General features: G+C 38.5%; 1 protein-coding gene across 1 annotated transcript in view; it reads right to left on the bottom strand.

Annotated features, from left to right (window-relative positions):
* The window catches only part of glg1b (golgi glycoprotein 1b), a 31,910-nt gene extending 5,075 nt beyond the window's left edge, over positions 1-26,835 (bottom strand). The window contains 25 exon segments of the mRNA XM_056766436.1: positions 600-720; positions 1,097-1,204; positions 2,126-2,227; positions 2,376-2,518; positions 3,248-3,371; positions 4,595-4,732; positions 5,063-5,155; positions 5,878-5,995; positions 6,730-6,818; positions 7,533-7,646; positions 7,734-7,796; positions 7,994-8,020; positions 8,022-8,081; positions 8,173-8,310; positions 9,451-9,604; positions 10,538-10,639; positions 11,049-11,170; positions 11,386-11,600; positions 12,652-12,838; positions 13,181-13,252; positions 13,887-14,090; positions 17,164-17,379; positions 18,024-18,110; positions 20,006-20,035; positions 26,478-26,835. Of these exon segments, the coding sequence (XP_056622414.1) occupies positions 600-720; positions 1,097-1,204; positions 2,126-2,227; positions 2,376-2,518; positions 3,248-3,371; positions 4,595-4,732; positions 5,063-5,155; positions 5,878-5,995; positions 6,730-6,818; positions 7,533-7,646; positions 7,734-7,796; positions 7,994-8,020; positions 8,022-8,081; positions 8,173-8,310; positions 9,451-9,604; positions 10,538-10,639; positions 11,049-11,170; positions 11,386-11,600; positions 12,652-12,838; positions 13,181-13,252; positions 13,887-14,090; positions 17,164-17,379; positions 18,024-18,110; positions 20,006-20,035; positions 26,478-26,783 (3,133 nt within the window). The 5' untranslated portion in view covers positions 26,784-26,835.
* Between the last annotated feature and the right edge of the window lie 890 nt (positions 26,836-27,725).

The following is a 27,725-nucleotide window of genomic DNA, read 5'->3' as shown; positions in this document are numbered from 1 at the left end:
GGGACACAAGAAAAAACACACAGATCTAAATGATGCATTTCGTCATTCGTGACCCTGGACCACAAAACCAGTCATAAGAAGCACTTATATATCTCCAGCAAAAGCCAACAAAACATTATATGGGTCAAAATGATCGATTTCTCATTTAAGCCAAAAATCATTAAGTTAAAGATCATGTTCCATGAAGATATTTTGTAAATTTCCTATCGTAAATATTTCAAATATATCTGCTGCCCACTGTGGGAATAACCCACAAAAGTTTGGCATCTGTGTTAAGATTGGAATTTCAGCTTTCGGGTTCATCTACTCTCCAGTGCCTCTTGATGGACAACTTTAAACTTTAAATTTTCTTAATATTTTTATTGTATTGCACGCTCAGTTACAGATTTATAAAAAGTTGCATCTCGGCCACTTACTGTCCAATTCTAACAAACCATACATCACTGGAAAGCTTATTTATACAGCTGATGATCAGATGATGTATAAATGTCAATTTAAAAAAGAAGATCCTTATGAAGTGGTTTCGTGGTCCAGAGTCACATTTGTGACCCATTTATAAGTGGAAGTAAATATCCATGAGAGAAATAAATCATACTCACGTCTGCCTCTTCCGGGTGTGATGGCTGCGCAGTGATGTTTCAGATCCAGCGCGCAGGCAGTATGCAGTACTGGATCCACAAATATGTCTGCTTTACTTTCTTTGAGCATGTTTAACACCTCCTGCACAACAAGAACATTATGAAAGGAACAATATGGACTAAACCCTGAAGATCTTTAGAGTAAACGTGAACATGGCTCTTTGTTCTGTGAAAGACAAAAAAATATACTTTGAGAAATGTTTGTGTTCACACAAAGGAAGTCATTTTCAAAATATCTACTTTTGTGTTCTGCAGAAGAAACAAAGTCGCACGGATTTAGAATAAATGAAAATAGAAGTTTTATGATATTTTCCTTGCGCACTTAGGTCCCATATATGCATCAAATAAATGCAGATGTGGGTTAAACGATACAAATGGTGTTTCCATAGCAACTGATAGAGAGGAAAGCAAGCGGTGTGTGGAGATGAAGCGTGTTTTATTGGAGGTGTGTTCTGTACCGTCTTGCATTCCTCCTTTTTAATCTTCAACAGGTTGTTCTTCAAACATTCCTCCACCTGACCCGTCTGTTCCTGCGCCGTAGCTTCCTCGGCACAAAGCCGCGTGATCTAACACACACAAACACATACAAGCTCTATTGTACTGGTAAGTGTTGAAGGGCCTTTTCACACCATTTCTTGCTTTGAGAAAGCTTGTGTCTCACGTAGCGATACAAACATCCATCTTCAACCTTAACAGCACTGTAAACCCAAATCTTTGAAGTAATAAAATAGTTAAAGTAGCGTAAACTTAATTTTCTATAAAAATTGCACTAACATAAATATTTTGAGTTAGTGGAACTTAATTTAAACAAGTTAATTCAAGACGATTCGTTGAGAATGAATTTCAGTTCCCAGCATGCTTTGCGTGAGACTGCATTAGCAGAGTATATTTAGTGTTATTGTATGAGTTTTTAGAAATGAAAAAGCCTTGTTCCTGATGAATGTTCATTTATCTTGGATATATAGAAGAGTTTGTTGTATTTTTTAACTTTTGAGGTTACCATCGGTTAGAAGAGTGTGGCTAACTCTTATATTGTGGGAGGTGTCATAGCCGTCGCCATTGCGTTACATCACTCTCTGTTAAGGCGGTTGTTAACTGGGGATGTAGCCGAGTAAGCTATTAAGCCCTTTCTTTTATTTAACTGTGAATAAAAAAGTGACTTTACCTAAATATTCAAAATAAAAGGAATTAACATGCATGAGTACAACAAACGTAATAGTTCTGCTTACTTAAAATTGGGAACATCATAATACTAATAATTCTAATAATGTAACTGATTACCTACATTTTTATAAGTAGTTTTCCCTACTTATTCAGGTTTACAGTGAGGTCATTTGTCAATGCACTTCAGGAGATAATTGATAATAAATTCAGATTTTGTCTTGCATAATGACAAGAATATATTTTAAAGAGCGAGTGTCTAAATATTTTGTGGCGTGTATCGTTTCAAATCATTCAAGAGGTATTTTTGAGGTCAGGATGCTCACCTCATTATTGCAGTGAGCCTGTAGCTGTGGATCCAGCCGATAATCCAGCGCCGATTCCTGAAGTATCACTCGGATCTGATCTTCACAGTCTGAAGACAAACGCTGAGAAAAACGGTCACCTGCATTACTTTTAAATCGGCTACATGATTCCAATAAAACATTAAAGTTTTTCTTCGGGAATTAGAAAAAACGGGCCGCAGCGAATTCATACGATTCTATTTGTGATGCTGATATTTATTGACACACACACCTGGTCGGCATACTTCAGTTTCAGGCAAGATATGACTTGACCTTCTAGTTCATGAGCATCGCTGGCTTTGTTGAGAATGCTCTGACAGAATTTAGGGATGTCTGCCTTGCAAGCTTTCCTTAACACAGGGTTCAACCTGTAGTCTGAAAACACAACAATGGCACAAGAAGTACAACTAAAAGCTTAAGAGCAAACAAATTAGAATTAAAAGTCTTGAGGCTGAGAAAACAATAACTGAATTTTCAATTGGCTTTTTTTTAAACATGACAAAGACTCTAGAAACCAAAAAAAGCTAATCTTGCACAGTAAAAAAGAAATAATCTAGCCTTAAAGGGACAGTTCACCCTAAAATGCAAATTCTGTCATCGTTCTGTCACCCTCAGGTTGTTTCAAACCTGTATGAATTATTTTGTTTCGATGAACACAGAGAAAGATATTTGGAAGAATGTTAGCCACTTTCAGTTCTGGGACATCATCCACTACCATAGTAGGAACAAAATATTGTATTTTTGTTGTTCTGCTGAACACAAAAGTAGATATTTTGAAGAATTTGGGAAAACAAACAGCCCAATATTATAGTCAATGATTTCCCGGAACTGAACATTACTAACGTTCTTCCAAATATCTCTGTCTGCGTTCATCAGAACACATTCATTTATCTAGGTATAACATTTCATGAGTGAACAGTCCCTTTAGGTTTTTAAGTACAATTACATTTCACAAATAATTTCAAGTTACTTGTTAAAATTTTGGTGGATGAGTTCATGTAACTATTAAAAATCAAGTTCTAAAATAGTGAGTTAAAAGCGCTTGTAAAGCCAATTGTATTGCACTTACAAACTTTACGGCATGGGTGTGCGTGTGATCTGTACCTGTGTTCTGAGTGATCTGTCTCTTGGTGATCATCTGCTTACACTTTGGATCCATCAGTTCACTGTTTTTATTTTGTTTCAGACACTGAAGAACGCTCTTAGCATCTGACTCTGTGCAAAAACGCTAACATGAAAACAAACGTATGTCATCAATAACACCATCAACTCTTATGTACCATCTAAACAGCATGTGAAGTATGTACACTCCTCAAAATTCCCTGCACGCCTTTCCAACCATATCTCAGTTTTCTGGTCTCGTATCACGTAGGAGCATATTAGAGAACGAGCGACCGGACCGTTGATGAGAGAGGACCGGGCCCGGACATGTTTTACGTTTGTATTTATGTTCTTGCATTTAACTTCCGTGTTTTTGTTTGTCTTATATTATTAAAAATGTATTTAAATTTCTGCCGGTTCCCTTCTCCTTCCTTCCTTTTAATGAACCTTGCTACACTAGTGATTTCTGTTAATTATAATATCTTATATATACAGTATATATATATATATACTTTTGTTGCATACCTGTTTTATTTATTTTATCAATATATCGTTGTATTAATGAGTTCAAGAAGCTTTAAAAACTTCTTCGTGAAGGTGCGACGTCTCAAAATTGCTGTGTCCAAACGACAGCTCATTAAAACGTTAGGCATGCATTGGTAAGCACGCCGGAAGCGGCCGTGCATAGTGAATTGTATGATCAAATGAAGTAGTATTTAACATCGCAATTTTTTTTTTCCAATGATGTCTCCGGTGCACTAAACATACAACATGGTGCTCATGTGAAAACATCATAGAATTTATTGACACTAGGAATGAGTCAAGAAATATATTTAGGTAATATTCTTCGACATTTGCATCTACACGTTCACAGCACGTTCATCCAAAGTGGCTCAGAATGCATTTTATCACTGCATGCATTCCCCGGGAATCAAACCCATGACCCTGGTGTTGCTAGTGTCATGTTGTGAAACTTGACATATTCAGTGACTGTTTTAATAGTGATTTAATTTGATACTAAACAGGGCTAATGGATTTAAAATCGAGCTATTATTTCCTAAATGCACGCACTATGGCTTCACTCATAAAATACAGGGTGATGACTTGTCACTGTGTTTATCAGTTTCCCAATATCAGGATTAATCTGGCCGTTCACTTCAGCCCCGTTGAACTCAAGTAATTAAAACTAGACTATTGATATGGATCATCTGGAGTAAAGAGTAACTCAAATGATCTGAAGAAGAACATCACGCAGAAAGAAGAAACATCACAAGGAGAAATATTCAACTTCACCAAAAAGTAAGCTAAGAGGGAATGGACACCATGTGGTTTTCCGTCTGAACATCTCACCTTGATCATCTGCTTGCACACTCGCATGAGCTGATAGTCCAGTTCGGGGTCCATCATTTCTGTTTCCTGAAGCTTAAAGATCTTCTGATGACACGTCTGAGAGAGCACCTTCTTGTTCTCTTTGAGGCACTCGATGATCTGAGATGAAGTGGAGAGGCGTTGAGGAGATATGAAACAAATGCATCTACACCGGCAGTGATTTTAAACTGCTTTCCCGAATCAAGTCGTCCGTACAGCGTCTGTGAGCGGATGCTGTCAGATTTCAAAGTTCTTGCCCCTTTGTAATCAAAACATTTGTCTAATGTTGCATTGAAATGTTGTAAATGTTGCACTGAAGTTAATGTTTCCTAGTCTGAGTGGATGGAGTTGGGCTTAGTTAAAGCAGATCTATACATCAGACACACAAGAGAAATGTATTTTTTTGTGACGTGGCGAAGTGAAAAAGAGATTTGTTCTGTTAACCTTTACCTGAGCATTTCCATAGGGGACAGAGGAGCAAAGTTTGTGAACATCTTTCCTACATGCTTCGTGTAATTCGGGCTCCAGTCGAATGTCCTCTGACTGCAGAGAGAGAGAGAGAGAGAGAGAGAGGGTTTCTGGGATGTCATTGAGCGCGTTTACATGGACAGTCTTACGCCGATTATGCGTAATAAGCTGATATATGTAAGGTCATGTAAACACTTAAAACGTTTTTCTTTTATCAGGGTTAGCTCATAAACGGTTTAAGCAAAACCCGCTCGCCAGAGGTCGTTTTTTGCCCAATACTCTGATTTCGTGGCGCATTTAAACGCCTTTACCGGAATTCTCTCAGTTTTGTTTATGTACGCATGTCTGACGGCGCAATAGTAAAAGTCCCAAACAGAAGTAATAGTAAAATAACGCATGAAAGACATTAGAAAAGATATAAAAAAACAGCTTCGGACTGTTTTCTCTCTGCATCATTAATTACTAAAAAGACTATCGACGATGTCGTCACTGCACGCGAGAAACCCGCCAAGTCTCTTGGTGCTGCAGAACTATCAGTTGCTAACATTCTTGCAAATATCTTTTTGTTCAACCCGAAAAAAAAACATACAGGTTTGGAACATCCTGAGGGTGAGTAAATGATGACAGAATTGTCATTATTGTGTGAACTATCCCTTTAACGTATTGCATATACTTCAGTAAAATGTTTAACTGATCCTTAAATGGCAAGTTTGAATTTGTGAAGTTTTGACGACTTTTCTGAAAGAAGCTCTGAAAATGCTTGTCTATGGTATACAACAGAAATCATCTGGACTCACCATCTCGAGCTCCTCCACCCTCAGCTGTTTGCGACATTTCAGAGAAACACGTTGATCTTTCACGTCCTGTAGCGTGTCGTTCCTCACTGTGGTGCTCAGACAGATGACCACGTCTGCCCTGAGGTGAACAAACACGCAAAACAAGACATGACGAGAGTAACACATACAGCACACACGAAGAGAACGTATGAGAAAATGAGAGGAAACATGCAAATGCTCTTTTCATCCATTTGATTGGTTTAGTCAAAATGTATATTTGTAGGCCCACACACACAGGTTGGTTCAAATGTAAATTTGGTGTGTTTAACATTCAAGTATGACACATACGGACTACTACCACAAACCTTTTCAGGTCGTAGTGCAAAAAAATAAATAGACTAAGACTTTATGAAAATCTATTAGGAACTCCTAAGGGAACACACCACTTGTTAAAGTCCCCGTGAACCGAGAGTTGTGATCGTTTTACTTCCATATTCCGAGTGAAAAGGAGAAAATTAGTGGGAGTGGCTTGCGTTTTTCCCTGCGAATTGATTGGATGTGTAAAAACAGCTGATTGATTTTCAAATGAAACTGGCAGCAGACTGACATTTGAAGGGGAGGAGTTAACAGATGCTCCGGCCAAGCCGTCTAAATTACGTCATTTCAGACGGATAGTTATTTCAGGGTTTAAGATTATGAGGGTACATGAATTTTAAAAAGAAAATGACACACCTAAGCTATTTACTACAAACGCTGCAATATTTCATGAAAAAATAAGAATGGTCATATTTAATTTCGCTGGGACTTTAATAGTTATTCTCTTCTGTGTTTCATGACGAGAAATGGAACAGCTCAGTGAATTTATAAACTCACTTCTTCTTAATGTTGGGACACAATTTAAGCACGTCCTCCTTACATGCCATTTTAAACTTGTAGGAGAAGCGGAAATCTTTCATCTGAATCTGTAAAGCAGGATCACAGAAAACCACGCGTTAAACATTGTGCATAGATCTCAAAGTTTCAACATAGCTTCGCCAGAAGTGTTTTTTCATCTGATACATACAAACACAAACTAACGGTTTTGTAATGTTGATATAGGTAAGAAACGTAATATGTCTTTCTGAGCATTCACACCAGACGCGACTTGCGTGAATAAATCGTACGATTTGCGCATGGTTGGACGCTTGAACATTTTGAGTTAACTCGCTTCATTCGTGCGTGAAATTCACGTCATGGGAGGGGCTTCTGCCAGGCGGCTCCAGTCTCGTATATATATAGCTCAAATTGAGTAAAGAACGTTTTTTACAACTTCCTCCTCACTCTTTCTTCCGAGCAAGATCCTTTTTATTCCTGTTTCGATAAAAGTGAGAAGATGTATGTTACAGCTCCGAGTATGCATATACAGACAATGATTTTGTCTTCCATTGTTGCTTCAGATTTCTGCCTCCGCTCGCTACGTCGTAATCACGTTACTACTAGAAGCAAACTCCGATGGTTACCATGGTGCGAATATTCGCCAAAGTTCAGATTTTTCAACTGTCCTATCACGTCTTTGCATTGACTTAACATGTAAATCACTCGTGCTAAACGCTTCATTCGCGTCTGGTGGGAATGCACCATCACAGTATCCAGACATTTGTTTCACACCAAACCTGTTTTGTCCATTATTGGCTTACCAGCTGAAAATGAGTGACGCCCACAGCACATTTTTCATTCATTTCTCTCTGATGTTTGTTCTGCACCAGACATTCCAGAAGATTCCCTGTATCTATCTGATTATCAGCTACATCCTACAGGAAAAGATCAAACCAAAATGAGGAATTCTGGGAATAAACAAAACAAATGTGACGGTTACAGTCTGCGTGGTCAGTACTCACACGGCAGTGGTTCTGAATGACAGGTTCACACGCTCGGATCAGAAGAGCTTCGATCTGAATGTCCTGTAAATAGTGTAAACACAAATCCACACTTAAAACTCACAATATAAACTACAAATCTGAACCTTTAGATACCCCTAAAATCCCTAGACTCGATTACAAAAAAGCTGAATTTTCTGATGTTTGTCTACTGTGTGAAGCATAAAATGACATAAAAATGATTGAATGAAATTTAAAGAAACAGAAAAGCTGTCGTGTACCTCTGATTCCAGTTCTGTCAGGTTGCCCCACTATTTCTCTGCAGTTTGACACCAGGTCATCCAGATGGTCCTGTAGGCACTCCAGCTCCTAAAAACAGGCCAGAACAAACAAAACCATCCAATTAATCCTGAAATTCACAGACTGCAGTCCTTAAGGGCTTTATTCTGAAATCTCTCACCTGTCCAGTGTCGGTCTTATCACTGCACCATTTGCCCAAATCGATCATGCAGCGTTTCTGAAGTTCGGGATCCAGCTTCACGTCTAAAGCTCTCTGATGAAGAATTCTCTGAACCTCCACCTTACAGTCTCTCGTCAGCTGCGCGCATCACATTTAAAGTCACAACATCACAAATCACGACAATATATATGCACTTTTTATTTTTCAAGCAAATTCTATATATCGCCGCTTTCCTTCTGGAAGCTCGTCTCTCCATATTTCGTGATTTTCATTTTTTGCTATAAAACATTATTATTAAGTTTGTCACTGGGTTTTGCAAATATCCAACCAATTAAATGTTTAAAAAGTGCTTGTCAAGGTTTTCTGAGAAACAGCTAATTTGGACATAAGAGGATTCAGAAGGACTGCGACAACATGCTACTGTTTATAAGTTTAGGCTCACTCATGTCTCTCTTTCTTTGTCTAATCTGTTGGATCTGAAGGTAGTTAGTTGACAAATAAACCGTATCACGTGTCCTACGGTGTGACGGAAGTTTGTTATTTTCAAGTGAGTGTCGCGATCTGACAAATATTATCAACCTTCTCGGAAAACGAGATTGACGCCAGTTCCCGTCTATACGCATCTTTGCATTAACTTTGTATGTAATTCACTGGGGCAAAACGCTTAATTCGCGTTTTGTGTGAATCCAGGGTGAGATTGTCATTGCATTTTTGCTTTTACTATAGAACACATGTGGGGTTTATTTTTCAACTACCCAGATCTGAAATGAGTTTTGTATAACGGTGTAAAAAACAATCTTTCAATACAATTATTAAAATGGTTTTGAAATCAATGACTTAAATACATGAATGACTGACAGTTCACCCAAAAGAAATCTTTGTTTTGTGTTAAAGCAATAAAAACACATCTATACAGGTTTGGAACAACTTGAAGGTGAGCAAATGATGCCAGAATTTTTATTTTTTGGGTGAACTGTTACTTTAACATTTTCTTAATGTGACTGAATAATGAAGGAAAAAGCAGCCAAAATAAGCTCAGAATAGATGGGAAGTTCTTCAAGCGTTAAAGACATGGCTAGAAAAAGCTCTCAGTCAAAACTGTGTTAACAAAATATCACCCGAGTACTTCCAAAGTATGAGTAGTAGTCAGTAAATTTGTCAAGGTTTGAGAGATTCAAGGAACGCTTGTTCGAGACACTATGTGAGACTCCATCACTGTGGATGATCAGAAAACCTCCATCAAACATGTATGACCTAACCATGTTGTATGTTTCTTACCCGTCTGCCCTGTTCTTCTGTGCGGTACGCGTGGCGATACAGACATGAGAAAACAGCTCCAGGAGGCATGAGCTCACTGCTCTCGTTCCAGCCCGGCGTGTAACAGAGTCTGGACGCGTCGTTCTGACATTTATGATATAAGATTGGATCGAGTCTAAGGGACAAACAAGCAAGACAAAGAGTCAGCCGTTTCCCAAAGATATGATATATATGAACTTAGTGTAATAGCACAATATCATTTACATATTGTCCAGTATTTGCAAGGATTCTTAAAGGGATAGTTCCCTCGTAATAAAATATTTGTCTCATTCTCATGATATTCCAAACCTTTATGACATTTGTCTTCTGCAGAACATAAAAATATATTTTAAAGAATGTTGGCAACCGCACAACATTGAACCCCGTTGACTTCCATTGTATGGACACAAAACCACCGAGACATTTCTTAAAATATCTTCTTTGGTGATCCACAGATAAACATGCACAGGTTTTGAATGAATTTTTATTTTAGGTGAACTATCCCTTTAATGATCAAAATATATATTTGCCATGGTATTAACATGCCGCTTTTAAGAGCATGCCCCAGAAAAACTATTTAGTATCATCCACAACCCGTTACAATATTTTTTTTTGTCCCAGAATTCTCTGTAGAGTACATGTGTCTAGTTAAATGAACTAGAGTCAATCCACTACATCAAAGCAAATACAAGCATTAAAGCAAAACTGTGCTTGGACACAATACAGAACAGAAGAACAACAACAAAATTGTCACACTGCCAATCTGTCACAATAGACCATCAAACCAAATTGCTGCTTTAAAATGCTGTAATTAAAAAGCACTTTAATGTAATGGGCTGTGAATGAAGTTATGACCAGCTAATGGTTTTATTATAATGGCACTGTGTGGGCATCTGTCTCAAAGCAAACCAATGAAAGAAACACAGAGCAACACCATTTAAAGTGTTTGCCACAAAATCCTTTCCCTGAGCTTACTATAGATTGAAAAGTTGCTACACACACACACACACACACACACACACTACTGTATAAACCAAGAGTAAAATATATCAGAAGTTTGATTGATTACTTCCAATCTCTTGATATGAAGTACTGAAGCTCCAGAAGACGATGCTCACAGTCCTGAACCATCTTCTCCGTGTAGAGGTGCTCCATGAGACAAGAGAGAATCCTAAAACACACAAAACCCATAGACATGCCATTCACAGAATGTACTGCAGACATAATATCCACTATAAATCTGTTTAGAAAGATATTGAGATTTTGTGTTTTGCCAGGCAACTAGTGAGATTTATGAAGTATTTCCTCACAACTGACGAATGCAATTTGCCAGTATCTTGGTGTTACCTAACAAAATGTCAAAGCAATTTGTTTTGATCATTAAAAACAATTCTGTTATGTTTTTAAATTAAATAACTGATTTTATTATGGAAAATACTTTCTGATTATAAAACATTAGTGGACTCACATAATCTCTCTTTCCTTATAACATGGGGTCAAACAATTAATCTTGAAATCATCAACAGTTGTACACATAAGAACGGAGGAGAATGCGTTTTGCAAACACTCGAGTGACTCACATGGGATCTCCGCTGCGGATGTGTTTACAGGCCGTCTGAATGACAGATTCACAGGCTTCATTCAAAGCTCGATCGATCCGATAATCAGCACCGGGGTCTGCCGACTGGATCAGAGTCTGGAGCTACAAGAGAGACCAAAAATTCAACTGTCCCCAGCACCTTAAACAGAGGATTACTTTATTTTGTCTTGTGTGCGGCTCATTATTCTACAATAACATTACCAACCCGCTATCACACCAACAACATCAGATGTCTATTTGCTTTTCAATACGACCGTTTCAAGTATTTTTAGAAAGAAAGATAAAAGCAGACACGGGCAGACCCAAGCCATTCTTACCGCCGTCTGGCAGAGATTGTCCACCGCGCCCTTGTCCCCGCGGGCCACTCTCATGAGGCAGTGAAGGGTCCGACCCTTACGGTGGAGTCCGGAGCAGTGGGCTTCAATCTCTCCCCTGCAGTGCAGCACAATCTCAGGACTCAGAGAGAAATCCTCCATCAGCATGCGTCTGTAGTCCAGCATCTCACCCTGACAGTCTCCGGTCACCGTACGACCTGAGCCAACGGAGCCGAGAGGGAATATAACAATGAACAAACAAACAATTTGCTAAACAGAGGAAAAGTGATTAAACAAAAAGTGTCTGTGGCAACACTTTACGATAAGGTGTTATTAGCTAACATTAGCTAAGAATGAACACTTGAATTTTTCAGCATTTATTAATCCTTGTTAATGTTTGTTCAAGTCAATACAGTTATTCATGTAAAATCATGGTGCATTAACTAATGTAGACAGTGACAACGTTTGATTTTAATAATGTATTAGTAAATGCTGAAATTAACATGAATTTATATTAATAAATGCTGTAAAAGTATTGATCATTGATAGTTCATGTTAGCTAATGCATTAACTTTTTAACAAAGAGCACCTTATTGTTAAGTGTTACAGAATCTGTTAACTAGCAAGTATGCATCAGGTAGCCTTCTAGCTAGCAATGTTGACTCAATAATGTTTCTGGACCTCGAATTCGTGGAGTAACACAACAGTTACACTGTTTCGTTACACTGTACTTGTATATGTGTAATGACAATAAAGTTGAATCTAATCTAATCTAATAAGTTGTTTGTTTGATTCTCAGGAAATACATTTACCGATAAAAAAAAATGTATGCATTTAATGCACCGTAATTTGCTTTGGATAAAAGTGTCAGCCAAATGCATAAATGTAAGTAATAAAATTCCAAAATAACTGCAAAAAAACGTATTTTAGGCTTTAATTCCTTACTTACAAAAAAATAATGATTCATTAAGGAAATGTAAGATTATTGCTTGTGAACTTTTTACTTTTGTAAACTACATAATTTCATAAAAAGGATGTGAAACAGACTGCATAATGCAGTGTTGTATGCTACATTATTGTCACATGACCATTGTACGATTATTATGACAGGACACCTTTTTTTTGCTTGAAAAACCCCGAAAATTGCTTTCTGAAATTTGTACTATTTTTTATTATGTATTTTTTAACCAGAATAAAATTCAAACTAAATATAAAGAGTCAAGAAAGTGCGGAGTTAAAACGGTAGTTAAGGTCAAATGCAGTGCAAACCTCTGTGAACTGCCGACTCCAGACACAGGAGGAGGTAAGAGAGTCTGGCCTCTCGTGCCCGGGGCATGCTGCTGTCCGGGTTACAGCGGTATTTGCGCAGGTCAGCTTTACAGGCCTTGGCGAGGGAGTAACTGACCTTATAATCCTGAGCAATGAGCTTTTGTCGAGTGGTCAGGGCGTTTCTACACTGTGGACAGAAATGCTCATTGAGGTCACAGACAATCCGCACGTTTCACAAACACAAACAGGTCTGACCGACACTTTAAACTACGGCCTTGAACATACAACCGATTCAATTTGACATCAAAGAGAAACAAACCTGTGATTTTGTGACATTACATATGTCTGCTTGTCCTATGAAAGGAACTTTTCAGAATAAAAAACAGGTCTAAGGAATAAACTAAGATGAGTTTAAGTTCTTGTGGCGACTGTTAGCCTACTACAAATGCACAATTGCACAATCCTCAACTTATTTTAAACCCACAACATTCTTTTAAAATACACACCGATAACGACACATGTGACCCACCTTTTCTGACATGCCCTCCTCAAATTTATGATTGAACAGACATTTGTACACTCGGCCCTCTCCCACTTGAGTCTGAAAAACAAAATCAAGCACGGAAATGTGTTGAAATGTCAAATCACTTCAACACTTCATATTCACACACCAACACCCAACTCCTCCCACATATAATAACCGTGTGGTTTAATCCTGTCCATCTGACTCACAGGACCTGAGTGACAGCTGTCAGTGAACTTATGCCAGCACACCCTATATCAGGTATCAGAGCAGCGAGAGAAGGGCTATGTGCTGTTTTACAAACTCTCTTCACTTCATAGTATTGTAAGATTAGGAAAGGAGCATCTTCAATTATCAGACGCATACAAAATGTGACTTTACTCACCCTCAAGTTTTTTCAAACCTGTATAAATTTTGCTGTTCTCCTAAACACAAAAAACAATAATTAGAAGAATGTTTGTAACTAAACAGCACCACAGTTTAGAAAAAATTACTTTTTTCAACGGTGCCCCAGAACGGTTTAGTTTCCCACATTCCTTAAAATATCTTATTTTGTGTTCAGCAGAATTTTGAACAGTTTAAGAACGTCTTGAGGATGAGTAAACGATGACCGAATTTACATTTTTGAGTGAACTGTCCCTTTAAATGTACATTTATTTGAGGGGATTTCTTTATGTGGTTCGGTGATTTAGTTTGTTTGTGTCTCACACACGTTTTCACAGAAGCGTTCTCGGTCATCTCGGCAGGAGAAGTACAGGTAACGGTCCAGATGGAAGTCATCGGCGGACAGTTCTGCCACTCGCATGATGGCTTTCTTACAGTCGCTCTTGATTGGATGAGTGTGTTCCTGTTGCTCCGCCTCTCTGACGAGAGCTCTCTCCAGACACGCGATTACCTCGCCCTGTGAGTGCAGGTCCTGAAACAAACACACACAGACAACAAGAACCAAAACACAAGAAAGTCAGGGGACACCAACAGCTAAAGGAAGAGAAGCACGTCTGTAATTATAGATAATATCATACTATTGTAATGTTTAAGACCTCTGTGGTTTTGTGGTTTGTAAAAGGAAGGTTACAGAAAGAAAACCAGTAGGCGTTTACCACTGAACATCTCCAGATGTATTTCTGTTCACAGTTATTTTTATGAAATTTAATGACACAACATTTTCTATATGCATGTGAGAAATATAGCTGGAATTTGTTTAGCACTCTTAAATAACTGAACAACACATTATCGGCAACACTACAAGACATGAAGTATGTCATCTATATTTATAAAACACTCCAGGCGTCCAGACAGATCCTCTTTTAACCTTCAGAAAATCACAGATGGAAAACTGCAACACGTTTAAAGCAATTCAAAATATATCTATCACATAACGTGTAAAAACTAAATATACTCAGAGCTCACACTCTGAAATGTATCATGGCAACCCTGTTGGCATGAACATGTTTACAATTTGAATTTCCCAGCATGCCTTTTTTACAAAATATGGTCAACGGCTGGTACCGTTGGAAACCATTCTGGATAAAATGCAAGTTTTTCTCCAGCAATATTTTTCTTAAAGGGTTCATATGACACAGCATAAACAAATATTATGGTTTGTTTTAGATGAAATGCAATGTGTATACATGATTTAAGGTTAAAAAACGAGGTATTTTCCACACACCGTGTATCTCCTCATTGCCCCGCCTCTGTAAACATCCAGAATTTTTATAAAGCTCATCGCTCTGAAAAACGAGGTGTGCTATGATTGGCAAGTTAACCAGTGTGTAGTTATTGGTCGAATACTGCAAAGTGTGATGGAAATGTCATGCCTCTTATCATATTTGGAACATCAGGTCGATGATCGACTTTGTGGTTGTTTCATCTGACCTTGACCTGATCTTGGCTGACACGCCTCTGCAGCACCACATGGTGGTCGGGGACAGTGCCTTTGGACTGGCAGACCGGGGTGATGGTCCCTCTTTTTAAGAAGGGGGACCGGAGGGTATGCTCCAACTGTCGGGGATCACACTTCTCAGCCTCCCCGGGAAAGTCTATGCCAGGGTACTGGAGAGGAGAATCGGCCGATTGAGGAGGAACAGTGTGGTTTTCGTCCTGGTCGTGGAACACTGGACTGGCTCTATACCCTCTCCAGGGTGCATGGAGGGTTCATGGGAGTTTGCCCAACCAATTCACATGTGTTTTGTGGATTTGGAGAAGGCATTCGACTGTGTCCCTCGCGGCATCTTGTGGAGGGTGCTCTGGGAGTATGGGATTCGGGACCCTTTCCAAATGCCTATCCGGTCCCTGTACGACCGGAGCAGGATCTTGGTTCGGATTGCCGGCAGCAAGTCAGACTTTTTCCTGGTGCATGTTGGACTCCGGCAGGGCTGCCCTTTGTCCCAGGTTCTGTTCATAATTTTTATGGACAGAATTTCTAGGCGCAGCCAGGGGCCGGAGGGTGTCGGGTTTGGGGACCACACGATTTCATCTCTGCTCTTCAGCATGCACTGGGACGGTTTGCAGCCAAGTGTGAAGCGGCTGGGATGAGAATCAGCACCTCCAAATCCGAGGCCATGGTTCTCAGTCGGAAAAGGGTGGCTTGCCCACTTCAGGTTGGTGGAGAGTTCCTGCCTCAAGTGGAGGAGTTCAAGTATCTGGGGGTCTTGTTCACGAGTGAGGGAAGGATGGAACGGGAGATTGACAGACGGATCGGTGCAGCTTCTGCAGTAATACGGTCGCTGTACCGGACTGTCGTGGTGAAGAAGGACCTGAGCCGCAAGGCGAAGCTCTCGATTTACCGGTCAATCTACGTTCCTACTCTCACCTATGGTCATGACCGAAAGGACAAGATCCCGGATACAGGCGGCCGAAATGAGCTTTCTCCGCAGGGTGGCCGGGCAATCCCTTAGAGATAGGGTGAGAAGCTCGGTCTTCTCGGGAGCTCAGAGTAGAGCCGCTGCTCCTCCACATCGAGAAGGGCCAGCTGAGGTGGCTCGGGCATCTTTTCCGGATGCCCCCTGGACGCCTTCCCGGGAAGGTGTTCCGGGCATGTCCCAACGGGAGGAGACCCAGGGGAAGACCTAGGACACGCTGGAGGGACTATGTCTCCCGGCTGGCCTGGGAACGCCTCGGTGCCTCGGTGAGCATTCGCTTATTTTGCATCTTTTGTTCTGAAACTTTATGTTTTCAATTTTTCGTGTCTTATACATGCATGGGCAACTTACATAACACACCAAAGACACAGAAAAACAAGTATCACGTCATATGACCCTTTTAAATTCCAACATATTCTGTGACAGAAAATTATCAAATACCTACAAATTTAAACTCAAGTGAATTTGAACTCTTTAATGTTAACGGCTGCATAAATGTCGTTCTTCAATCATAAAAACACTTTTCAAAATTATTAAAATTATTAAAAACTTCTGTAGCGTAATGTCTAAATTTCAAATTAAACCTAAAGTATCTAAAGAGTAATAATATATGTGCCTGTAACTCAGTGTCATGTGCCATACAGACTTCTTAGGCACACTTAAGGCATATGTCGACCCCAAACATTTTTTTATCATTTACTCTCATGTCATTCCAAACCTTGACTTCTGAACACAAAACCAGTCATTTCTCAAAATATTCCCTTTTGTTTTAACCACAGAAAAAAAAGAGTCATTAGCAGGTTTTGAATGACATGAGGATGAATAAATGATTACAGATTTTTATTTTTAGATGAACTGTCCCCATAAGTCATATTATTAGCAGAGCAAATTAAATTCTGCCCCTGGGAGAGCAAGGAAAGCGTGGCGACTGGGTGCCCGTGTTTCAACATGCTGAAGAACGTGAACGTTTTAGAAATGGCACTAAAGTCAATATAACTCTGAGCCATCTGGTACCAAGCCAGGATCATCTGGTTTCCCAAAGGGATATTCTTGAGCTGTCTGAATGCTTGTGGCTTTAACTGGGCTGGAAGTCAAACACTCTACACTATTTCTGGTATGCAAACATACTTTTTCTCCAACCGTGATGCTTCCACATTGCAGCGTGTTGATGTCTTCTCTGCATTTGTCCATAAACCCACAAATCAGTCGATAGTCGCTGAAGATGATGCTGGTCATCTTCGTGATGTATTGATGACACTGGCGTTCAGTGACGTTGCCACGGTGATCCACCAGGCAGGACATCAGATAGCCTTTCCCTCTTTCCTCATCCGCACACTCTTTCAGCTGAGAAACAAATTAAAATGTCTTTTTATCATCTGCGCGGCGGAATAGTCGAGGACCGAAGCTACATCAGTTATATTCGCATTCTGAAATCCATTTCTAATTAAATTGTCAGTTCGACCACAACTGTGCAAAAATGCTCTTAGTAACGGCAGTGAGAAATGGTGCATTGTGTGTTGGGATTTTAATTAAAGTATTGCAGCGCAGAGTGCCGTCAAAGATAAAACCACAGTGCATTACAAATGTAGACTTCATTTATTTACCCGGCATGGCGTTTCTGCTGTATTCAGACCGACATTCAGTTGCCAAAAGAAATGGGGGGTACCGATATGTAAAATATTTTTTATCAATATTTCTTTAACACTGGAAGTCGATCACCGATATATTGGCCGATACACAGTATCTAAATATTAATATAAAATTCCCTAAGACTTAAATAAAAAAGGCAAAAAGTTGACAACTGCTTTTATTTGACAACATTCGATAGATGTGGTAAACATAAGTTGTTCTCTTTCTTTTTTCTTTTTGATTATCATCCGATACCGATAACATTAAAAATTACCATTTATTGTCAGATACCGATATGGTCGATCATTTATCATGCATCCCTACAATAGAAGCTCAGCATATCGCTGGCGCAAACTGACCTCTAACATAGTGCTTGTACACACTTCAAGAGCCACCGACTCAAACTTTGGATCTGTAGTGAGATTCAGCTTGTAGTTCCACAACAGCTGTCAAAAAGAAAAACAACATTTAGGAAACAATGAATATTAATGTCAGTTCTCTGGTATCCCAGATTTAAGACGGCATAACTCAACATTGTAGGTACCTAAGGGACATTCCTAATAAACAGATACAGAGGGAGAGACTGTCAGACAGACCGATAAATAGATAAACAGACGGACAGACAGTAAGATAGATCGACAAAGAGACAAATAGATAACAGATAAATAGAAACAGATATAGATATAAACAAACAGTTAAATAGACAGGCAGACAGACAGATGGATAAATAGGCCGATACAGACAGAAGGATAGACAGACACAGACAGACATACAGACAGATGATAGATTAACAGAGAATTGGATGGAAACAGATGGATAGAGATAAACAAACAGTTGAATAGACAGACAGACTGACAAATCGACAGATGTATAGACAGACAGACACAGGCAAGGCAGACAGACAAATAGACAGACACGGGCAAGATGACAAACAGAAAGAAAGATGGATAGATAGACAGACAGATGATTGATAAACAGGCAGACAGGCAGAGGGATAGAGACAAAGAGACAAAGAGACAAAAAGATAACAGATGGATAGAAATAGATAGAGAGATTAACAAACGGTTGAATAGACAGAAAGATAGACGGATAGACAATCAATAAATAGTTAAAAAGGCAAATAGACAGACAGATGGAAAGAGACAGGCAGAAAACTCAAATAGATAAACATACTGTAGTAGAGTAGGCGGGGCGAGACCGTGGTTCGAGTCCGGTGAGTAATTGTGAATTAGCGCCAGCTGTGCGCACACCGGGCTCGAATCACGTAGGAGATGGGAGCATAAAAGGAACGAGCGACCGGACCGTCGAAGAGAGAGGACCGGGCCCGAACTTGTGTTTGTATTTATGTTTATGTTTATGTTAATGTTATTGCGCCGGCGGTCGTCCGTGAGGGGCCGCCGGCTATTATTACTTTATTAAATGTTTGTTTAAATGTCTTCCGGTTCCCGACTCCTTCCTTCCATACTTGAATCGTGTTACACATACATAGACAAGACAGATAGACAGACTGATGGATAGATAGAAAGAGACAGACAGACAGACAGACAGATAGATAGATAGATAGATAGATAGATAGATAGATAGATAGATGGAAAATAGACAGATAAGATAAGACACACACACATACAGACTGTGTCTGATAAATACAGACAGTCAGATAGATATATTAACAGACAGACACAAAAACACATGGATAGATGGATAGACAGACATACAAGCCAAATGAAAGGATTGGCAGACAGACAGATACAGGTTAGATATGTATATACTATATATAAGAGAATATCTGAGATGAAATAAATGCTCTTATCACTGGTACACAAGCAAAGCTCAACCTCTTATATGTCAGTAAAAAAACGGCCTTAAAAGTCCTGATAAACTCTCTCTGCTTCGACTTTCAAAAATGTCAGAATCAGGCCTTTATCGTAATTCTTATTTCTCAACTACACACCGCACGCACATAATGAGACGGGTGAGGCAGGTCTGAATCGTGTTCTTCTTTTGAGAATAGTGGAGCAGACCTCTGTCCTGCAGTCTAATGAGAACATCACAGCTGTGGAGACGAGGAGTTGAGAATCACATCCTCCTCTCGGGACCTCAGCAAATGAATTGTGGGCTGCAGTCATCATTAGACAGTGATTAGAGCATAATTCTTATGAAATGACTCGCTGATGTTCCTGCTCTCTGAACCCTATTGACGCATGCACACAGAAAGCTACAGAGAATGTATGAACATCTCAAAAAGGGTCGTGTTAAAAGGTGCGTCAGACTGAACGATGTCTGGTGAAGCAGATGACTCATGACAATTCATGATTGAAAATAGGTTTTTTATAACACTTACATGGTTGCAATCCACAGCAAACTCAGTCTCCTGTAAAACAATGAGAGAGAGAAAAAATATAGACTTTTAGTCTTTGGCTTTTATTTTGCCTTTTTCTATGTTACAATGTTACAAACTAACTGTATGAAACAACAAGCTTCAATAAGTAATTATTGAAAATGTTTTGCCATTCGAACAGAAGCTCCTGTCAAACATTTCGAGTTTTCGACCATATTTTCTCAATATTGACCGTCTCAGCCGCCGGGTCTGTTTCTTCTCATTCTGGCAGGGTTGTGTAAACAGTCAATAACTACAGTCCCTAAGCAAACACAAGCCAGAAGAAGTGTGACTCATGGATCATGAGAATACAAATAGCAATTGTCAAGGGGCGACAACATCAGTGTCAACACACACACAAAGTTAAAATATGTTAATTTTGCTTGACTCCTTACAACAATATTTTTTAAAAGGAGCACAATTTTAGAGGACATCTACATGCAGTAACACAGCACAGCCCTAAATAGGAACATACTGACATCTGAGCGCAGAGACCGCACCCGGATCAATTGACCACGGCCAGAACCGAATGTTTTTATTTGTACGTCAGGGCTCGGTGACTGTAGGGCGGTGGGAGCAGATGTGGATTGTCTTTTGATTTTGTAAATTGATGAACTTTGATTTCTTGGCTCAGTGTTTTTTGGAGTCATACATTTTATCAAGGTTCATGGGTTGTAGTAAGACTCACAAATAAAACAAGCCAACAAGGCTCACAAGGTCTAGAAATAGTTTGGGCTATGGTAAATGATAATTCTAAGTCTTTCATATTACATTTATATCAATTCCCTCCTTTTAAAGATCTAAATTACTGTCTTAGATCAATAGGGTACAACCTGACTCACCACATCTACAAATGATCAGAGTAAACAAAGGACAGCATGAACAAGAGATGAAGACAAGTATTGATAGAATAATAGTTTATTGGATTATCATAGTTATTTTATAATGCTCCGTCTGACTGCACCTGACTAGAGACAGATTCAACAGATTTTGTTGTATTGAGCAAAGAAAACTAAATGTACTGCTTCACAACACTACCCTATGAAAACCTTAAAATTGAGACCCACCCTCGGTGTACTTGTGAAGGTTATTTTAGTTTACTACAATTAAAACTTTGAAAACGTCTCTGTTCATTGAAATCAAATCAAATATTGACCTACAAATTATTGGAAAAACTAAACTAAAGGAAAATTTGAAATGTTCCATCAACAATAAACTGAAATTAATTTAAAGAACTAAAATTATAATAATAAACAAAACTCAAATAAAATTTAAATAAAAATTAATTAATATTATATTATATTATATAGCAACAAAAAAATAAACACATAAATTATAAAGTGACAAATGCATATACCAAAATTTATAAAACTTTAACTAAAATGAACATAAAAAAATTAAGTTCTAAAAATGAAAGCTAAAATATGAATAAAACTAAATAAAGCTAAAATTATAATAACTCTGGTGAAGACAATAAACAAGATTGAACGTTTTAATGTAGAATGGTAATAGTAATGACAATAAAATAAACAATAAATCAAATAAATGAATGATATAATGAATGTATATAAATTGATAAAGCATGGTTAATAGTAGTTAATACACATATGAGAAAAAATTATTGAAGGTCAATATTTAATAATTGAAACACAACTATGCATGTTTGTGCCCCAGAATTTCAGCATTTTCTCTGATAAACCTTAGGTCCTTCACTTTGAACAATATACTTTCATTTTTTTAATTTACATTGTATGAAAGAAAATCATACATTAAAACCTGAATGTATATTGTGCGCAAGTTAATTTGGAATTGTCTTCAGAGTTATTTTCAGCGAGTGACAATCAAACAAGCATTGCGTCAGACCTAAAGTAATGACAAGAATACTGAATTCACTTCCTTCTTGTTATGCAAGAGAAGTGCAGCGATGGTAATGAACACAAATCTATTTGTCTATGAACAGAAGTTCCTGCTGTGTGTTTAAAGGAACAGTTCGCCCAAAAATGAAAATTCTGTCAACATTTACTCACCCTCAAGTTGTTCCAAACCTGTATGAACTTCTTTGTTCTGATGAACACAAAGAAAGCTATTTGAAAGAATGTTAGCAACTGACTGTTCTGGGACATCGTTGTTATTTTTGGGAGAACTATTTTTTTAACAACACCTGTTCAGCACCACGGACAGCGACAGGGCAAGATTTGTTTAAACAAATCAACAGATGAAACATCATGAACAAGAAAAGACTTCAGTCAGGCCGAGACATGATACAAAGTTGACGTTTTATTAAGTCAAAGATTTCATTAAGACAGAACCCATGTCTGCTCGCTTACTTCTTCAAGTATTGACTTCCACACATAAATGACTCCAAGTCCCATGATGACATCAAAGCTCTTAAAGCATGGATGTGCTTTTAAGTTTAGGGATTGAATTGTCACTGTTATCGATGTAAATTCAAAAGCTAGATTTTTTGTAAAGAGAATGTGAATGTAGTTTCTTTGTGCAAAACTATCAGACTCAATGCCAGGGTTGTTATGAGTGGTTGCTAAGGCTTTTATATTGCGGTTGCTAAGGCGTTCCGGAAGATTGCAATGTGACCCAAGTCCAAAATCATTTTTCAAACATTTCATTATCCATTATGTGAAAATCATAAATCACTTTGCTCAGTCGTGCAAGAACGTGTCTCATCTTAAAACGGTGCATGATTTGTGCTGTAGCAGGTCAAACACAGGATGCAAGAGAAGATCATATACTCTCTAGTAGTTCATTACTATGAACCCTGGCTTATTTTTTGCTAATATAAGAAGATTGTGGGCAGTGTCAAAGCAGAACCTGTAGGAATGCGTTTAATCTGTTTACAGGCGTTTTTTGCTTAACAACTAAACAACCTGTCAGAAGCAATAATCACAGTACGAACTTGAAGAAGACAAACCAACCCCGCTCTCATTGTTACAGACCTGCTTAAAAGAGTGCAACTCCAGAAAACACAACATCCATTCAAACGTGATAAAATAACTGCTGTGATTGGAAAATAACACGAGGGAGAGAAAGGTACTCGACAGGATGAGAGAAATAGTGAACAAAATTGTCCCCGCTGTTCAGTATAAACAGAATTGATATTAAACTACAAATTGAATGTCAATCTGATAAACAGTTGTTGGCCATGGCAAACACACAACAAACCACAAGGACTAAACAAAATAAACAAGCAATGATTTACATGATAGTAACCCACAAAGCCATTATTTTTTTTATCACTATAATAAATTGTATGTCTGCTCTATGTACTTGAAAAGAAACATTTACTTGTATTTGAGTTAAAACAATACCAAAATATGACCATGGTGTTTTTCAACTCTCTCTGTCATAATTTTATTATAACATTATCAGACATGAAAGAATTCTGTAAATCATTTACTACTCAACAAACTTTACACCTGTTTCTAAAGTTAAAGGAGGTAAACATGAACAGACGTTCCTCACTGTCGTACTGAATCTTTCATGTGACTGAACACAACAGCCAGTATGTTTATTTATAGTTTACTTTGAAACATCAATGAAAAACTACGATAATTAATCATTACAGCAACAGACTAACCAATGAAAGGAAAAATCCTGTGCATCCTAACGTGAAGAATTTCGCTTTTGCTTAATGAGACTCATATATAATATTCTGTGTCTTTGTCTAAGAAAATGACCTCATAACTGTTGTCTATCAGTCGGAGACACATTTGATACTGACAGTCAAATCACAACACTGACATCTGATTCTTTTCTTTAAGAAAATTTACAATAACTGTCAGCAGCACGTCTTTCTTCAACCCATTACTGGATTTCTGCACCATTAGTCAACCACAATTCAAAAGAAATTACATTTTGCTAAAAAGAAAATTAAATCATGACCATTATATACATATTCCTGCCCAGGTGTCATTATTGGAACTACCTAATGGTCTGACATGCTTACAGACATATAAAGAGTAGACAAATCCTTAAAGGGACAGCTCCTCCAAAAAGGAACATTTTTGCATCATTTACTCACCCTTATGTCATTTTAAGCCCCGTTGACTTTCATTTTACGGACACGAAACCACTAACACATATCTCAAAATATCTTCTTTTCTGTTTTACAGAGAAAAGATTCACACACGGATTTTGAACAACACAAGGGTGAATGAATGATGATTGAACTATCCCTTTAAGAAAAACAGATTATTTTGCAAACGCACAGACTAGACAATTATAGATTTGTCTATTTAGTCTACTCCAATTCCTTTTAGATGTATAAGTGTGTCATATCGTTATTTCTACGCTTAACTCTTTACGGTCACAGCTGATAACACCACAGTCACACATAAACACAACAACAAATTGTGTAAATAATCCATCACTAAGCTGTCAGATGCTCGCCTGAATCAAATTCCAGTAGCATTACAACAAACAACAGCTTTTTGAATTAACCAAAACAAACAGATGTTTGATTAAGAGCTACTCTCTTTATCCATGCTTCTCCTCAAACCCCTGGATCTCAAGAGAGTGTCTCACATCAGTCACGCCAGGCGCTTTGTTTACAACAAACCGCCACACTGTCACACCGGTAGAGCAAGCTGCTAAAAATGCAAATGACAGTGAAATAGACGGGGCCCGTCTGAGCCGAGACCCCCTCACCTCACGCCTCCAGCGTTTGCTCGGGTTTACTGAAAAAGACAACCCAGAGGGGTGTGACCTCGGTGAGACACGCGAGAGAGATTTATGGACGTCATTTACCTCTTCAGAAGGCCACAGCTGTTACGGACCCTCCGCAAACCAATTATCCCAATAATTAGAGACTGGCTGAGGACTGCCGAGCCAGCCATTTGCCGGCGAATAAACTTGGCATGAGGTACAAGAGGAAGCGGCTATGAGATGAGCTCACAGCTTGTCTTGATGCTTGATTCATGCTAGCGTAATTAGTATCTTCTCTCAGGCGCCTTTGCCAAAACCGGCGGGCTATTGCTGGCGTGGGTGGTATGCCGTTTAACAAGAGATCTGACAATGGGTACCACGCAGATCATTTGAAGAACGATGGTAACCAAACAACATTCATATTTCTCAAAATGTCTTCTTTTGTGTTCAATAGAAAAACAAGCCTTTAGCTTGGGTGACTATAACTTTGAACATAACGGAGAGCAATTAAAACAAAAGCATATTATCACAGAATACACGCTGAGGCCGGGATGGATGAGTTAAAGTGCAGACGTACAATATTGCATTTCAAAGCAACGAAACGCCCGAACGGGTCACACTTCATAGCCAGTCAGAGGGCGATGTTAAAGGTCCCTCAGGTGTTGAAATGAACTATCACGAACTGAAGTGCAAGACCTCGCTTCAATAATAATGAGAAGTGAGAGTATGCGGATTACTAAAGAGAAAGAGAGAGAGAGAGACTCAGATTATGTCTCTGTCATCTTCAGAAGATCATGTGAAAGTACATACAAACTGCTGTTGTGAGATGTAGCTTAACCCTTAACCAATCCAGCTGACAGAAGCAAGTGTATACAGAGTAAAACTAATATTTAAGAACAATCCAAAGTCAAACAGTACAGAAAATATCTTTCATACACCGGAGCCATACAGGAGATGAGTTTGAATTTACTGTACAGCACAACCAATCAAATCTAATATTTTAAAGTGATTTAATAAACCACCACATGACTCTGATGTGACAAAGGTTTGTTGTAAACATGTTCTCATCCCCACAACTAGGTCACAGTAAACAACAACAACAAATCTAGTTAAGAAAGATCCTAAGCCCCTTTTTTAAATCAAAGGGATAGTTCACGCAAAAATGAAAATTCTGTCATCATCTGCTCACACTCTATTCTCACTCTCCATAACACTTTATTAGGTGAAACACAAAATATGAAAGAAAGATAATAATTTTCCAAAGAAAAGGCTGATGAAAAGGCACAATTTTCTGTAAATAAATAATCTATGAGGTTTGTGAACTTCTTCGATGGCTCTTGACAGCTCTTTATCCTTTAAATAGGTGAAGTCAAACAGGTTGAAACAACAAGAGGCATATATATATATATATATATGATGACAAAATAAATATAAATTTCTGTGATTAAGATGAAGTCTAAGATAATGTCTATTCTATTATTTTCTATTATTGCATTACAACTGTTATGGCTATATAAGGTCCGATATTATATATATCATAAATAGTCTCATAAACACATACATAGGAACTACACAACATGAAGTTCCAGATGTAATGCATCAAATGAAATGTAACAATACATCAAAGGAACTGTAACATTGCTTTAATGTCTTATCTACTTCACAGTGCTTCATTCTGGATGCCATAATGAGATAAAACTATTGATGCCCATCATGCCCCTCACTTTGAATTAGAGCCCATAAATAAAGAATAAACGCATCAGGGGTGCAGCCTCACCTCCTTCCGGTCCTGCAGGCATTCCAGCACAGACAGGTTATTGGTCCAGGTGTTTTTGGGACAGAGTCGGGTCACGTCGTCCCGGCAGGCCTGCTCTTCTGCCAGCTTCCAGCCAGTGGATCTTCTGGACTGAGACCCGGAGGACGCGGCTGCGGGATTCGGTACCGCCGCTCTAAGCTGCTGTTGCACGGCGACAGCCTGAGGATGCGCGTTCCCAAAGCCTGGAAGAGGTTTAAGAGAGTCTACAGAGAGAAGAAAGAGCGACATAAGGAGCAGAAACACCTGAACACGTCCACACGACGCCATCTTCGGCCACAACAGCTGAATCTGGCTGCGCTCGCTGCCGTTGCACTGACCGGCTGGAGAATGTATCGACGCTACTACGACAAAGGCGTAGTTCATGAATATTAATGTTGTACGTGACGTATATCTTATTGATTGGCTGAGCACCGCACGGTAGAGCATAAGCGCCAGAGGACTGTCCAATTAGCGAGCAACATTATGCGCAAGGCGTTGATTATGAATAATTCAGAAGTTAAGCAATCAGGCGCTACTGTGAGGTTACTAAGCAACGTCTGCGAGACAATATTAATATTCATGAGACAAGCCTTCGCCATGGTGGGATGAGTAATTTCTCGAACGTCGAGAGAAGCGCACTTCACACGGATAACTGCGGAGAATTTAATCATTAATATTGAAGACTTTCCGTGTTTATAACCTTATTTATCAGCACGGTCATTATAGAAATACTGAATAAAATATTGAATTAGAGACCATTTGTTTTAAATCAGAATAATTAAATGAACAATGTTGTCATTTTCCCTTCAAACAAATCTCTTAAAGAAACAGTACATCAATTTTACGTTTTCACACGGGATTCACATGAAAATCTTACAAAACTACATATCAGAAGCTATTCTGTTACAGATTCTCTACAGATTAAATTTGTTGGCATCTTGCATGGCAAAAATGTAATGTACACACTTCAACAGAGACAAATGTTAAAAAAACACAACTTTTATCAATTTCATTCATTAAGTAAGCTGGTTTGACATAGTGTTGGGCAAGTTAAAAGTAATTAAAACGCATTACAGATTCAATAGTGTTATTAGATTACTGTACAAATTACCCTTTCTGAAAAGTACTTAATTACTTATTTTTTTTAATTACTAATTACTTTCTATCCTATCAACATTGATTAGTTAAGTGATTCAAGGATAGACATGAAACGGCTCTTTTAATTAATTC

This window comes from Triplophysa dalaica, chromosome 14, assembly GCF_015846415.1.
Source record: "Triplophysa dalaica isolate WHDGS20190420 chromosome 14, ASM1584641v1, whole genome shotgun sequence".
Lineage (NCBI taxonomy): Eukaryota > Metazoa > Chordata > Actinopteri > Cypriniformes > Nemacheilidae > Triplophysa > Triplophysa dalaica.
Note: the sequence above shows the minus strand (reverse complement) of the source record. Positions and strands in the feature narration are given on the sequence as shown.